The 15,710-nt window shown below is 40.6% G+C and overlaps 1 protein-coding gene across 1 annotated transcript in view; it reads left to right on the forward strand.

Moving 5' to 3' along the window:
* Window positions 1-8,600: 8,600 nt before the first annotated feature.
* LOC133258058 (ATP-binding cassette sub-family C member 4-like) overlaps window positions 8,601-15,710 on the forward strand; it is a 119,200-nt gene continuing 112,090 nt past the window's right edge. Inside the window, exons 1-4 of the mRNA XM_061434397.1 lie at window positions 8,601-8,760; window positions 9,931-10,056; window positions 11,363-11,612; window positions 13,902-14,003. Of these exons, the coding sequence (XP_061290381.1) occupies window positions 8,603-8,760; window positions 9,931-10,056; window positions 11,363-11,612; window positions 13,902-14,003 (636 nt within the window). The 5' untranslated portion in view covers window positions 8,601-8,602. The remainder of the gene's footprint in view (window positions 8,761-9,930; window positions 10,057-11,362; window positions 11,613-13,901; window positions 14,004-15,710) is intronic.

Here is a 15,710-nt window from a genome sequence, read left to right on the forward strand (position 1 = left end):
TTTCTCAGTTGTTTTATTCCTCACTAGTTCAGGTCAAGAATAGACAGAAGAGTAGAAGCTATAGACCATGGACTGGCATTACTCCTTAATGAGTCTGCTTGCTCAACTGGGTTATTAAAGACCGTCTCTCAGGAGATAAACCCAGACACTTAGGCGGTAATGGTCTGCTTTTATTTCACACTCTTTTTTTTTTTTTTTTTGCTGGATTTGTTGCACTAATTAGTATTCTTTTAGGTGGGTGACATTACTCTTACTCCTCCCATAATTGCAATGATGTTAGGATCAAATAACTGAGTAACAGAGAGCTGAGTAACAGTCAACAAAGGTCCATCTAGTCAAAGCTATGGTTTTTCCAGTAGTCATGTATGGATATGAGAGTTGGACTATAAAGAAAGCTGAGCAGTGAAGAATTGATGTTTTTGAACTGTGATGTTGGAGAAGACTCTTGAGAGTCTCTTGAACTGCAAGAAGATCGAACCAGTCAATCCTAAAGGAAATCAGTCCTGAATATTCATTGGAAGGACTGATGCTGAAGCTGAAACTCCAATATTTTGGCCATTTGATGGAAAGAGCTGACTCATTAGAAAAGACCATGATGCTGGGAAAGATTGAAGCCAGGAGGAGGAGATGACAGAGGGTGAGATGGTTGGATGGCATCACTGACTTGATAGACATGAGTTTGAGCAGGCTCCATGGCTTGGTGATGAACAAGGAAGCCTGGCATTCTGCAGTCCATGGGGTCACAAAGAATTGGACATGACTGAAATACTGAACCGAACAGACAGAAGCGATTCCAAAAGAGAATCACAGTTTTAGGACACTTTGGGATGGCAGGTGTTACTGCTGAGCTTTTGGTGGAGAGCCCCAGGTTTATAGCCTGCAGCACTGGGCTGCCCTTGATCATATCTGGGCTGGGACTGCCATGTGTAGTTTGACTTTCGTGCTTCTCTGTGTAAATCTCTAGACTTCTATCTCAGGGAACTGTATAAACAGTGTTTTATAATCTATGAGGGGCTCTTCTTAAGCTCTTAGTGCCTCCAGGTTTTATTGATGGAGCTTGCTGGAAGTGTTACAGTGAGCCTTTGTGTTCTTGAGAACTGGTCATCAAACTCTTATATGGTCATCTGATTCATAATTCTTCCACTAAACGGTCTTCTTTTTTCTGGAGTAGATGAAATCTCCTGTGACCTTGTGGAAGGTGAGGCAGGTTTTACAGCCTGCGAACATGTGTGTGTAGAGCAAGACAGGAGTGTAGGGCTTCAGTGTCACATCCATTTGAGATATGGGGTCAGCTTTCTATAAATAATATGATCAGGCACTAGTTAGTTGAGGAGAAAATGCTTTTTAGTTATGCTTTATGTTTTGAATTTTGGATTCTCCTTCTCTTCCTCCTGTGGACTCCTCAACATTTTACAGACAGAAGAGAGCTATCAAAAACAAACCCATCAGGGGACTTCCCTGGTGATCCAGTGGTTAAGAGCCTGTCTTCCAATGCAGGGGTCATGCATTTGATCCCTGGTTAGGGAATTAAGGTATCACATGCCTCAGGGCAACTGTGCTGGCACTTTCCAACTAGAGAAGGGTGTGCACTGAAATGAAGACCCAATACAGAAAAAAAAAAAAAAAGGTTTGTTTTGGAGATTTCTTGGTGAATTCTGTTTTTCAGTCGAATAGACAAGTTAAAGTTGATAGAGATCAAATCTAGACATTAATTGAGAGCAATCAATGTTATATCATGTGGGAGATAGCCAGCATACTCAAAACATCCAAAAAATAAAAATAAAAAACACCATTGAAAGTCATTTCACAATCTTGGTTCAATTAATCACTTTGATATTTGGTTTCCACCTAAGCGAGGAAAAAAGAAAAACCTTCTTGACCATTATTTCCACATGCAATTCTCTACTGAAATGTAACTATTAATAAAATGCTCCTTTTTAAAAACAAATTGTGATGGGTGATGACATGTGGATACTGTACACTAATGTGGAATGAAAGAGATCATTGGGTAAATGAAATGAACCACCACCAACCACACCAAAGTCCAGTCTTCATCCAGAGAAAGTGGTGTATATACGGTGGGACTGGAAGGGAGTCCCCTCTTATGCACTCCTTCAGAAAACCAAACAGTTAATTCCAACAAGTACTTCTCCCAGTTAGGCCAGCTTAAAGCTGCACTTGATGTAAAGTGTTGGAATTAGTCAACAGAAAATGAATTATCTTCCATCAGGATAATGTAAGACCACATGTTTCTTTGAGGACCAGGCAAAAACTGTTATGGCTTGGCTTGGAAGTTCTTACTCATCTGCCATATTCAGCAGACACTGCTCCTTCGGGTTTCTATTTATTTTGTTTTTTACAAAATTCTTTTAATGGAAAGAACAGTAATTCCCAGGAAGACTGTAAAAGGTACCTGAAATTGTTTTTGCTCAAAAAGATATAAAGTTTTGGGAAGATGGAATTATGAAGTTTCCTGAAAAATGGCAGAAGATAGTGGAACAGAACTTTGAATATGTTCAACAGATTTCTTGGTGAAAATGAAAAATGTGTCTTTTATTTTTACTTAAAAACCAAAAGAACTTTTTGGCCAACCCAATACTAAGGTTTTATTGTCTTTGAATGTAAGATTTTGGCTTATGTTAAAAATATTATCTGCTTGTCTTATTGGAGATAGTGGATCTGTGTATTTTTCTTTTAGATTAGCCATAAATGTAGCATTTTGTCAAGTTGGGTTTTTTAAATGCTAATAATTAAAGTAAAGTTTATGTTAAGAAAAACTGGCATGACTTGTATTTCTAATTAGGGCTTTTTTCTTTCAGGAGGGCACCAAGGTAGTTCTGCCCATATTTTTGGGGAAAATTATTAGTTACGTCGAAAACTATGATCCTGACAATTCTGCCGCTTTGCAAGTAGCCTATGCCTATGCGGCAGGGCTAAGTGCCAGCGTGCTCGTGTGGGCCGTCTTGCACCACTTGTACTTCTATCACATCCAGCGCATGGGGATGAGGCTGAGAGTAGCCGTGTGCCATAACATCTACCGCAAGGTGAGTGTCACTCGGTACCACGGTGTGTTCCTCTCTTGAGGGATCAGGAACATTTGGGGAAAATTCTCTGTAAATTACAAATTTTGTAACTGGGATTGTTTACACCTTCCTAGAGAAGATTGCTATTTGCATCAGGCTAATTTTGTTGTCATTTAAGCAAACGTTACCAGTAAATAATGAAAAGTTTTGTATTGAGATAGGGTCAGGGCTGCCTTTGATAACTTTAATCCACAGGTTGTTGCATAATATCCACTCAACTGGTAATGGAATCTAATTAAAAATAAGTATAAAAATTATCAAATTGGTTTTCAAACCTTAATCTTGTAGCTGCATTTGTGGCAATTTTGTTGTTCATTAAGACCATCTTTTATATCAAAGTTGTATTTAAAAGTAAACTTCAGTGATCAGATTTGTAAAGTTAAATCTAGGAGCACAGAATGTATTTGAGAAAGGGAATGATTATATGTTTAAGTGACCCATCTAATCATGTTGAATGTAATTGTGTGAACTAAAGAAAAATAAATGGAATCCATGCTAAACATAGACTTGCTCACTATATTCTATAGTTATGATTGTTTATAATGGTATTAAAGAATAGAGGTGAATGTTAGGATGAAACTTGAAATCTTATGCTGTTTTTAGTAATTTTTGGTGAGAATTTATTGCTAGTCATTCAAGTTATTTTCTTAATTCAATATTTCCTTTTTCTTTAATATGAATTTTAGCACTTTTAATAAAATCTGATTTGATGTATTCAGTGATTTTGTATTAAGAAATGCCACAGAATTATCCCATATTTTACCCTGATCTGAACTAGTTTAAAAGAAATAAGGATTTTAGGTGTTTTTACAAAGGAATTGCCACAGATACACCAGTGTTAAGAGCTGAAGAACTCTTTATAAACTTGATCCTGCATATCTCTTTGCTCTGGGCTGTTTGCTTTTTCCTAGAGAAATTTTTTTATTTATCTATATTTTATAGTTGAAATTTGCAGACAGAGTAGATCTTACGTGTTCTCATCACACACACATGAAAGGATAACTATGTGCGATGGGTATGGTCACTTGTTTTCCTATTGTAACTGTTTCCCAATGTTTATTTACATCAAAACACCATGTTGCCCATATAAAATATATTTAATTCTTATTACAAATGAAGAAAATCCTCAATGAAAGCTAAAATGAGGCAATTTAAATGAAAATTACTGCTTCTTTTTACTATTTCTTACTTATCTAGAGCTCCTGTTTCTTGGGAATACTTTTCTGGGCAAAATGTAGAATGTCTTCCCCCATCTTTCCTTGAGTAGACTCTTGTTAAATTTCGGGACTGTGTGGACTCAGGGCCCTGGCATCTCACTGTCTGTGTTTGGCTTCAGCACATGAGCCCAGTTTCTCCTTGGGTGATAGACCCTCTAGTTAAGGGTCTTCACTGTCAGCCATCGTAATTTTTGTTATTCTCTTGCACCTTCTACCATTTAGTAGACAAAATACTCAGATTTCCCCACAAATTAGCTAGATGTTTATCTTTTCAGATAATGCTTAGTTCTCATAAGTATGCAGGAAATTTCACCAGAACTGCATTGTGAGAACCTTAAGTTAGATTTGAGATGATGGGTTAGTCAAACAAAGCTCGTGCTTTGCTGCACAGGTGAGCCACTGTCCACCTAGTTTTCTTCCTCTTCCAACTAACACTTTGGAATCCTTTAGGAAATATGATTTTGGAATCCTAAAGGAAATTTTGATCTGACCTTGTGTGTTGCTTATATGAATGTAAATATCTCCCAAAGTGTTCATGTACTGGTTTAATTAGCCTAAAATAATTGTTTATTTACAAAGTCAGAAACTGTGTACATAACCTAAAATTCCAGAAACATGGAAATTTCCTCGTGCACAGCCTTGCATCTGGATTTCTAGTGAGGTGCAGAAATAAGACACTTCTTGCAGGTTACAGGTGGGCCAATTCCTTAGGGCAAACCTGGTGCTGCTGAGCAGCTCTGAAAGGCCCCTGTGAACATCCGTGTTTCATGCTCAGGCCCCGCCTCCTGACCCTGGGTCCTGAGGAGAAAGCAGGTTGGGTGTTGGAAATGGAATGGCTGCTAAGCTGAAAGTCATAGTTTGTAATTTGGAATATGTATCATATATAATGGAAAAGGAAATGGCAACCCACTCCAGTATTCTTGCTTGGGGAATTCCATGGACAGAGGAGGCTGGAGAGCTACAGTCCATAGGGTCACAGAGAATCGAACGTGACTGAGTGACTAGTACACACATCATATATAAGATTGTGTATAAAAGGCTTGTCATTTATTTACTTTTCTGCAGCTTAGGTTAAATTACTTTTGGCTTTGGTTCATTCATTTAAAAAATTGTGGTAAAATATACACAACATAAAATTTACCATTTTAACTGTTTTTAAGTGCACCATTTAGTGAAATTAAGTATATTCATGTTAAGCCATCACCACTGTGCATCTCCAGAATCTTTTCTTCTTCCCAAGCTGAATCTCTGCCCCCATTAAAAACTGACTCCCCAGTCCCCTCCTCTTAGTTATCACCCTTCTACTGCTTCTTTTATGAATTTGACTCCTCTGGGTCCCTCATATAAGTGAAATCACACAATGTTTGTCATTTTGTTTATGCCATGTAAATACAATGTCTTCAAGATTCATTCATCTTGGAGCAGATGTCAGAATTTAAGTCCTTTTTAAGATTGAATCATATTCCTTAATATGTATATACAGCATTGTGTGTATCCATTCATCTGTTAGTGGACATTTGAGTTCTCTCTACCTTTTGATTTTTGTACATAATGCTGCTATGAACACAGTGCACAAAAAATCAGTTTAAGTTTGTGCTTTTATATGAGTACATTTCTGGAAGTGAAATTGCTATACTATATGTTAATTTTATATTTGGTCTTTTGAGGAACTGCCATACTCTCTTCCATTGTGGCTGTATCACTTTATAGCCTTAGTTGATCATTGATTTTTCTGTTTAACTTGAGGACTAAATGGAACATTTTTATGAACTATGACATTTTGTTTGGATCCATGGCTCCAGTTGGTGGTCTGTTGAAAGAGCTCAAGGTGGTCTGTTCAGGTTCCTCAGATCTCTAGGGAATTTTTCAGAGCTTTTTATCAAATTAAAGAATTGTACGGGATAGGCTGTGCTTTTTGTAAAGTCAGCAGACTGGCATTAAGAACACAGGTTCCTCATAGGATTAGTGTTTTGAATATTATACTGGTTGGTTTTAGAATGAGAAAACTAAGACCAAATTGTTTAAATGATGTCACACCTGGTATTAAGGACTGACCACGTTTATAGTCCAAGTCCCCTAATCTCTTTCCCTGAGGTGGCCTCTCTACTCTCATCCTGTTGTTGTTGTTCAGTCACTCAGGCCTGTCCAGCTGTCTGTGACCCCATGGACTGCAGCACACCAACCTTCCCTGTCCTTCAGTATCTCCTGGAGTTTGCTCAAACTCATGTCCATCAAGTCAGGGATGCCATTCAACCATCTCATCCTCTGTTACTTCTCTTCTTCCTGCCCTATTCTTTCCCAGCATTAGTGTCTTTTCCAATTTGTCAGCTCTTGGAATCAGGTGGCCAAAATATTGGAGCTTCAGCTTCAGTATCAGTCCCTCCAATGAATATTCAGAGTTGATTTTCTTTAGGATTGACTGGTTGGATCTCCTTACAGTCCAAGGGACTCTCAGGCATCTTCTCCAGCACCACAATTCAAAAGCATCAATTCTTTGGTGCTCAGCCTTCTTTATGGTCCAGCTCTCACATCTGTACATGACTACGGAAAGACCATAGCTTTGACTAAATGGACCTTTGTCAGCATAGTGATGTCTCCGCTTTTTAAATGCTGTCTAGATTTTGGCTCAAAATTGATTTAGCTGACCCCTAAGTCTAAATATGTATCCCTTTATCCTTCAGGCAGGTCCAAGTTCATTGAGAAACAGGGTGGAGGGTTTTGCTTCTATCTCCTTCTCCTACCTTTACTGTTCTTGTGGGCAGGGCTGCCGCCACATTGAATCACATAAGGATGAACATGGGTCGCCAGAGTCCTGCTTTCAGGCATCATCCTGCTTGTCCTGACACCACACGAGACCCCATGAAAATACACTCCATTTGGCTATGTTCTCAGACTGACTTGGTGTCACTGTAGAAATCTGATTCTCTGTATATTTCTCTCATTTCAGTCACTTCACCTGAGAAGTCTGGCCATGGGGAAGACCACCACAGGTCAGATAGTCAACCTCCTGTCCAACGATGTGTACAGGTTTGATCAGGTGAGCTCCCCCTGAGGGATCCTTTTCCATTTCCCATCCTTCTGACTGGGTTTAGCTTATTGGGATGCCAGGTGCCAGGGTTTGGTGTTGGCCAGGGTTCTGTTGACATAAGACAAGGGTTCTCTTTATCCAACCCTCATTTCCTCTGTGTGCAGCTTATATGTGATAATATGTATTGTCCTATAGATGAGGGTTCTGTTTTTCTGACATTGTCTGTAACATACTTCAGTAATAGACAGGCAACAGTGTTCTTGCCCAGCTTGGTTAGTGTCCTAAGGGGTCCTCCTGGAGGGGCCCTTCTTGGCACGTGGTGTAGGTGTTGCTGAACTGTCTTCCTCCTCCTCTAGGTGATGAAGGCCTGGTGGGCAGGGACTGTTTTTTCTGTGTGCCCTGTTCATTGCCTGCTGCATATGGAGCCTTGACATACAACCTCCTCTCTGCTGTCCCATCATACCCATTTCACACTTACTTTATGAATAGATCACATTACCCAGAGTGTTGTAGCATTGGCCAGATCTGTATAGACCACTTCTCTTTCCTGGATGGTCTCTGCCTTTAAGTTTGGGGCTTCTCTTGTGGCTCAGGTGGTAAAAAGTCCACCTGCAATGCAGGAGGCCTGGTTTCTATCTCTGGGTCAGGAAGATTCCATGGTGAAGGAAATGGCACCCCACTCCAGCATGCTTGCCTGGGAAAATCCCAAGGACAGAGAAGTTTGGTGGGCTACAATCCATGGAGTCACAAAGAATCGGGCATGACTAAGCGACTAACACTTTCACTTCTCCTTCAATTATTTATTCATTAAACATGATGTAAGGCCTCTACTTAATTTGAAGGTGAATAAGCATTAATTTCTGCCCTGGAAAGGCCACAGCCTGTCTGGAAGGTAAATGCACAAGTAATTATTGGAGAGTGTGGTAGGTACTATAATAGGCTCTTCTGGGGAGATAGGGGCTGAATTTTGGGACAGAGAGAGTTTGGGGAAGCCCTGAGCTATCTGTGTTATGGACAAAATCAACATCTTCCTTTAGTGCTACTGGTTGGGTTCTCCCCGTCACATCCTTGAGACTGGCCCTATGCTGCCCCAGAAAACTGTCATCTGGGGTGGACACTTAGATTTCTGCTTCATCAGGTTTAAAACTCACTGAGATCATTTCTGTTTATATTCCTGTCTGTTCCTTCAGAACAGATTGTTCTACACTCTGTCCTTACTGGTTTTGATTTTTTACAGTCCTAAGAAGGCTTTATCTTTCTCTTTTAAGGTTACAATGTTCTTGCACTACCTGTGGGTTGGGCCACTGCAGGCTATTGCAGTGACCACCCTGCTCTGGATGGAAATAGGAATATCATGTCTTGCTGGGATGGCGGTTCTCATTATTCTTCTGCTTTTGCAAAGCTGTGTTGGAAATTCGTTTTCATCACTCAGGTAAGAGAAACACTGGTTTAAAAACTAGGTGACATGTACTTGGTAACATTCACCATTTGCTCGATGCTTCTCTTCAAAAACAAAACCAATGCCTTCTCTAGTCTCTTCTTTACATGGATTGTAGACCCTTCAGGCTTAGCCAGTGGAGGCTCCAGCCCTAAGCTGAAGGCTTATCTTGAAGAGTGAAAGGTGACGGCACTCACTGGCTCCTTCCAGCACCATACCTGAATAAGTCAAGTGTCCTTGAGCAGAAGTTACCTATACTGAAGTTATTTAAGCATTATTAAATAGTAACAATTCTATATACTCAAGTTTAGCTGCATGTATTTTTGTTATGCAATTTTCAGGTATCTATGTTCATGTCTTGGTTTTAATTCAATGTTTCCATTAACTTATATGTGCCTCAAGGACAAGGTCAATCTTAATTAACTTTGTCTTTATACAGCCACACATTTCCAGCAGCATATGTGATAGAACAGTGGCTGGTGATGAAGGGCCTAATGGTGATGAGATAGACCTGAAGCAGGTCCCAGAGGGTTGGAGGTGGGTCATTGTCCAGGTTGTCAGGTGATGGGGGTATTGTGCTGTTTGAAGGTTTTTTTTTTTTTTTTTTTTTTTCTTTCAGTTTTTTTCTTCTTCTTTTTTTGGTGACTTTACATGTGATATTTTTGTCTATTTGAAATTTCCTTTCCTGTCTTGCTGTGGAGAGATGTTCCTTATCCTTCAAGGCCCTGTTCCAGTGCTACCAGGTCTCTGAAGCTCTTGCTCTCCTTTCCCAGTGGAATTAACAGCCCGATCTTTTCTGCTCCCCAGCACTTCACTCCTATTTTATCACAGCACAGACACAGTCTTCCCATTAGATTCAGTGTCTTTTTGCCTTTCCTGCCCAACTGCCACCTCCTTGAGAGGAGAGTTTGTACCTGACTTACTTCAGGTCTTCCTCAGCCAGTACTGAGAGTTCTCCAAGTTACTCCTTGAATTAGGCTGAATGGTTGACTTCCTAGAAGTATTTTTCTCCATTTCCACTTTGAAAAGGACCTGCCTGTGATGTCAGCACAGAAGAGCTCTAGGGAATCATCAACCCCTGGTCCCTCCCTGTGCCCCCTGCTGCTGCTGCTACAGAAAGTTGGGCTGTGGTCACTGAGGCTCATCTCATGTCTGTCCCCTCAGGAGTAAGACTGCTGCTCTCACAGACGAGAGGATCAGGACCATGAGTGAAGTCATAACTGGCATCAGAACAGTAAAAATGAATGCTTGGGAAAAGTCATTTATAGACCTTATTACCAGACTGAGAAGGTAAGTTTCTGTATGTATCACACCAAAGTTTTTGTACTTTCCCCCCTATTTTTACTGAATGAAATTTGACGTCTTACCAAGTTTTCACATGAAGATGAGCTTAAATACTATGAACTCCACACCTCACATGTGGCAGGAGGGTTAAGTGGAAGAGGGGAGATGTCATTTTAACCTGCTGTTCCATTTACGATCTTCTTAAAGGCAAAATTATACATGCTTCTGAAGTCAAAGAGTCAATAAACACATGAAAGAAATGTTCAACATCACTCTTTATTAGAGAAATGCAACTATAATGAAGTATCACCTCACAGTGGTAGGAATGGCCATCAAGACAACATCTACAAACAATACCCTTTTGCTCTGTGGTGGGAGTGCAAATTGGCACAGCTATTATGGACAACAGGATGGAGATTCCTTAGAAAACTAGGAATAAGTCTACATATGACCCAGCCATCCCACTACTGGGCATATGACCTGAGAAAACCAGAATTCAAAAAGACACATGTACCTCAATGCTCATTGCAGCACTATTTGCAATAGCTAGGACATGTGCTTCCAGAGGGCCCATGGTGCCTGTCTCTGTCTGATGTCTTTGTGTCTCACAATTTTGGGGTGTCTTATTCTCTTCCCCCACAAGTTCATGAGCTCCTGGAGGAGAGGGGCTGTGTCTTTCTGTCATCAACTGGAAACCCCACCCAGGACTTGTGGTTATGAATGCTTGTTGAATGAATGTTCAAACCCAGTCTGATTGATCCACCGTATTTAAAAGGGTGACATGAAACCTCTGTTTAGTTGGAAGACTGAAGTGGTGATGAAGTGTGTGGTCCTGGTGTCAGGACAGAGCCCTGGAGGTGCACTGTATAGTCCCTCCATGTGAGGACTTGGATATTGATGCTTCTTTTTTTTTTTTTTTTTACCTTTTTTTTATTTTTTAACTTTACAATATTGTATTGGTTTTGCCATATATCAACATGAATCCACCACAGGTATACAAGTGTTCCCCATCCTCCCTCCTCCCTCCCCATACCCTCCCTCTGGGTCGTCCCAGTGCACCAGCCACAAGCATCCAGTATCGTACATCGAACCTGGACTGATGACTCATTTCATATATGATATTATACATGTTTCAATGCCATTCTCCCAAATCATCCCACCCTCTCCCTCTCCCACAGAGTCCAAAAGACTGTTCTATACATCAATGTCTCTTTTGCTGTCTCGTATACAGGGTTATTGTTACCATCTTTCTAAATTCCATATATATGCATCAATGCTTCTTTTAAAACCTATTTCATGCTCTCTTTTCCAGGAAGGAAATTTCCAAGATTCTAAAAAGTTCCTACCTTAGGGGCATGAATTTGGCGTCATTTTTTGCCATCAGCAAAATTATGATTTTTGTCACCTTCATCACCAATGAGCTCCTTGACAACCGGATCACAGCCAGCCAAGTGTTTGTGGTGGTGATGCTGTTCGAGGCTCTGCGGTTCTCGAGCACCCTCTTCTTCCCCATGGCCGTCAAAAAGGTGTCAGAGGCCATTGTCAGCATCCGAAGAATCAAGGTTTGGGGACAAATAATTTTTTTCAGTTGTAGGTGGATTTTTTGTAAAATGCCTCCTTTTATTTGGTGTCACTGTGTTCCAGTTGGGTGATATTTAGCTCTCTCAGTGCCAAAGCTGAGACAACATTCCTAGAATGTTGTAGGTACTCTCTTCTTCTATTAGGTAGAGTGTGTTACAGATATCATAAGACTGGTTCTCATGTAGGGCCAGTAGTATATATAGATAGCAGTAGCACAGGGCTCTTGTGTAGTGATGCCTGCAGAGTGATTAAAATGTCTAAAAGCAGGAGCCAACAGAGTGCATCTCCTGTGCTGACTCCAGTGACCAGGCAGTGACTGTGCAGTCCTGGGGTACAGGATTCCTCTCTGGGCCGGGAGGGGAGGACCTTGCTGAGAGCTCCCTGCTGCTTGGACAGGAAGAGTGGCCTCAGATTCACTTAATTCTCTGTGTTCGAAATGAGTTCTTTCCTCCACAGATGTTTTGCTTGTTGGTGTCTGAGCCTACCTTTTGTATCTGTCTTTTCATCCCTGGCCCCTTTTTATTTACTGCTTAATCCTCTCTCTAACTGCCCTCTTCTCTTCAAATTTGTAATTCTAACATTATGTGAACCAAGAACTTCCACATGCACAAGCTGGATTTATAAAGGCATAGGAAGCAGAGATCAAATTGCCAACATCCATTGGATCATAGAATAAGCAAGAGAATTCCAGAAAAACATCTACTTCTCCTTCATTGAATACACTAAAGTCTTTGACTGTGTGGATCACAACAAACTCTGGAAAATTCTGAAAGACATGGGAATACCAGACCATCTTACCTGTCTCCTGAGAAAACTGTATTCAGGTCAAGAAGCATCAGTTAGAACTGTTGTTGGAACAATGACAGGGAACAAAGACTGGTATCAAATTGGGAAAGGAGTACATTAAAGTTGTATATTGTCACCTTCCCTCAAGGCTCAGTCAATAAAGAATCTGCCTGCAATGCAGGAAACCAGGGTTTGATCTCTGTGTTGGGAAGATCCCCTGGAGAAGGGCATGACAACCCACCCTAGTGTTCTTGCCTGGAGAATTGCCATGGACAGAGGAGCCTGGCAGGCTACAATCCATGGGGTCCCTAAGAGTTGGACACGACTGAAGCAACTAAGCACAGCACAGCACATCAAGGCTGTTTATTGTCACCTTGCTTATTTAACTTATATTCAGAGTATATCATGTGAAATGCTGGGCTGGATGACGCTCAAGCTGGAATTAAGATTGCCAGGAGAAATATCGATAACCTCAGATATGCAGATAACACCACTTTAATGGCAGAAAGTGAAGACAAACTAAAAACCTCTTGATGAAAGTGAAAGAGGACAGTAAAAAAGTTGGCTTAAAGCTCAACATTCAGAAAACTAAAATCATGGCATCTGGTCCCATCACTTCATTGCAATATATGGGAAAACAATGGAAGCAGTGACAGATTTTATTTCCTTGGGCTCCAAAATCACTGCAGATGGTGACTGCAGCCATGAAATTAAAAGACACTTGCTCCTTGGAAGAAAAACTGTGACAAATCTAGACAGCATATTAAAAAGCAGAGACATTACTTTGCCAACAAAAGTTCATATAGTCAAAGCTATAATTTTTCCAGTAGTAATGGACAGATGTGAGAGTTGGGCCATAAAGAAGACTGAGCACCAAATAATTGGTGCTTTGGAATTGTGGTACTGGAGAAGACTCTTGAGAGTCCCTTGGGCTGCAAAGATTTCAAACCAGTCAATCCTAAAGGAAATCAACCCCGAGTATTCAGTGGAAGGACTGATGCTGAAGCTGAAGCTCCAATACTTGGCCACCTAATGCCAAGAGCTGACTCATTGGAAAAGACCTTAATGTTTTTTGAAGATTGAAGGCAGGAGAAGGATGAGAGCAACAGAGGATGAGATGGTTAGATAGTGTCACTGACTCAATCAGCATGAATTTGAGCAAACTCTTGGAGATAGTGAAGGATAGGGAAGCCTGGCATGCTGCAGTCTATGGGGCTGCAAAGAGTTAGACACTACTTGGTGACAGAATCACAACAAATGCACTATATGATTTTATTGATATATACCATGAGCTATAATAACAGTAACTATTATTCCATATGTTATTTAATATGTTCTGATGTGAACTAATACTTTAAGTACAGTTGGTAAAACATTATTTAGGTTGTACAAAGGTTTTTATTGCAAATCCCAAGAAAGCAGTTGTTTTTGTTTGTTCTTTATTCCTCAGTTTAACAATCTGTTTTTTTTTTTCTTTTCTGTAGAATTTTCTATTACTTGATGACATACCAGAGCTCCACCCTCAGTGGCCATCAGATGGTGAAAGGATAGTGGACATGCAAGATTTCACTGCTTTTTGGGATGAGGTAACTAGTCCTCTATTCCAGGATCCTGACTGCTAACAGACAACTGTGATGTGGATTTACTGGAGAATTCTTAGATTTTATGCATGGCGTAAAATGTGACTTGCTCATTTACTGAAAGTATGTTATAAAAATTCTCAAAATTGGGACTAAAGTTGTATCTGATGGAGATTAAGTATAAAATGAACCTAAGACCTTTGACTTATTGTTCTCTATCTCATTTTCAAGAGAGCTTTCAAAGTATTAGCACCTTTTGAACTTAAAGTACATACATTTGTAATGTTAGCATTTACAGGAATGGACAGACAAAATGCTGCAGTGTGGAATGGGTTAATTGCACAACTGGTTGTTAAAGAGGCTTTGGGGAGTTAATATACAATTTTGCCTTGATTATCAGATCACATTATTATACATAGACTGAAGCTGTGATCTGGATTTTGGCTGGGGTAGGGTGGGGGGCTCCCCCATCCTGAGCTTCTGTATTGTTCTGGACACTTTGTTGGCAGCCAGGGGCATGAGGAGACAGCACAGGGGCATAATGAGCACCAGTGATTCCCAGTTAAAGGATTGTACTTGATGACAAGTTGACAGAGAACTGGTGGTTTCCAACACTTCACTTATTTGTTAGTTGCAGGCAAAGAGAATAAACAACCGCGTCTGGTCTCAAGAAGTTGTCAGTATTGCACACCCAGTGCAGCCCCTTTACCAATGGAAGTGCTCCCCCCACCCCAGTTCTGTGGTCCTCTGTGGTCATCAGTGTGGATTAGTCAGGAAAATTGAATCCCACCACGGGAGAGGGAGTTCCATGCAGGGAGTTAGTTACGTAGGTGATAAAAGAGGGAGGAAAAATTAGAAAGGGTAAAACAGTGGTGTATGAGACAACCCAGAGATTAGCAATGGCAGGAAGCTGCCCTCACGTCCAGTGCTGGAGGGACTCAGGGAGGCCGCACCTCCACCACAGGGTCCACCCTCCAGAGCAGAGCCCAGGAGCCGGGCTGTCAGAGTGGGGACCACAGAGCACGTGTCCTGACTGTAGACTCACCCTGTCTTCCATGCCTGTGACTCTGTGGTGCCACCTGCATCCTGTTCACCTGCTTCTGACTCAGCAGCTGCCGTCCCCACTGTCAACACAGTGGTTTGTTCCCGGATACATGAAACCACATCCCTGCACCTTCTGTCCATGGAAACTCACACACGGTGCCTGACCTTCCCTGATGGTTTCTCCTACCTTAATATAGTAGATTTATCTCCTGCTTGGTGTTTCTCGGCATAATGCTCTTGAAGCATTTATAGAGAGAACCACTAAAATTCCATTTTAAAGGCCACTCTATGTGAAGGCTAACACATCCTTTATATGACTCATTAGCAGATTTCTTTTTTTCCAGTAAACATGTAGATTTATTTTATCTATTTATTTATTTTTTGTAGATTTATTTTAAATCAGTTTGATATATGATGCAGATTGGTTCTGCAGTTTTTAATGAACTGAAATAAAAGTATCTATATACAACAGTATCTGCCTGTGCAACAAATATCTGTAAGGTAAAATAAGGGATTTTAGTTGTACTACAGTCTATGAGAAAAAATCAGGTGAAAAATCTGAAAAGGTTTCTATATACCTTCTAGAGTAAAAAAGAAAAATCAAATTATTAATAACTCAAGGTACTAAACTGCTAAAGGAAGAGGAACAAGATTGTCAGGTTTTTCTTG

This window comes from Bos javanicus, chromosome 12 (genome assembly GCF_032452875.1).
Source record: "Bos javanicus breed banteng chromosome 12, ARS-OSU_banteng_1.0, whole genome shotgun sequence".
Lineage (NCBI taxonomy): Eukaryota > Metazoa > Chordata > Mammalia > Artiodactyla > Bovidae > Bos > Bos javanicus.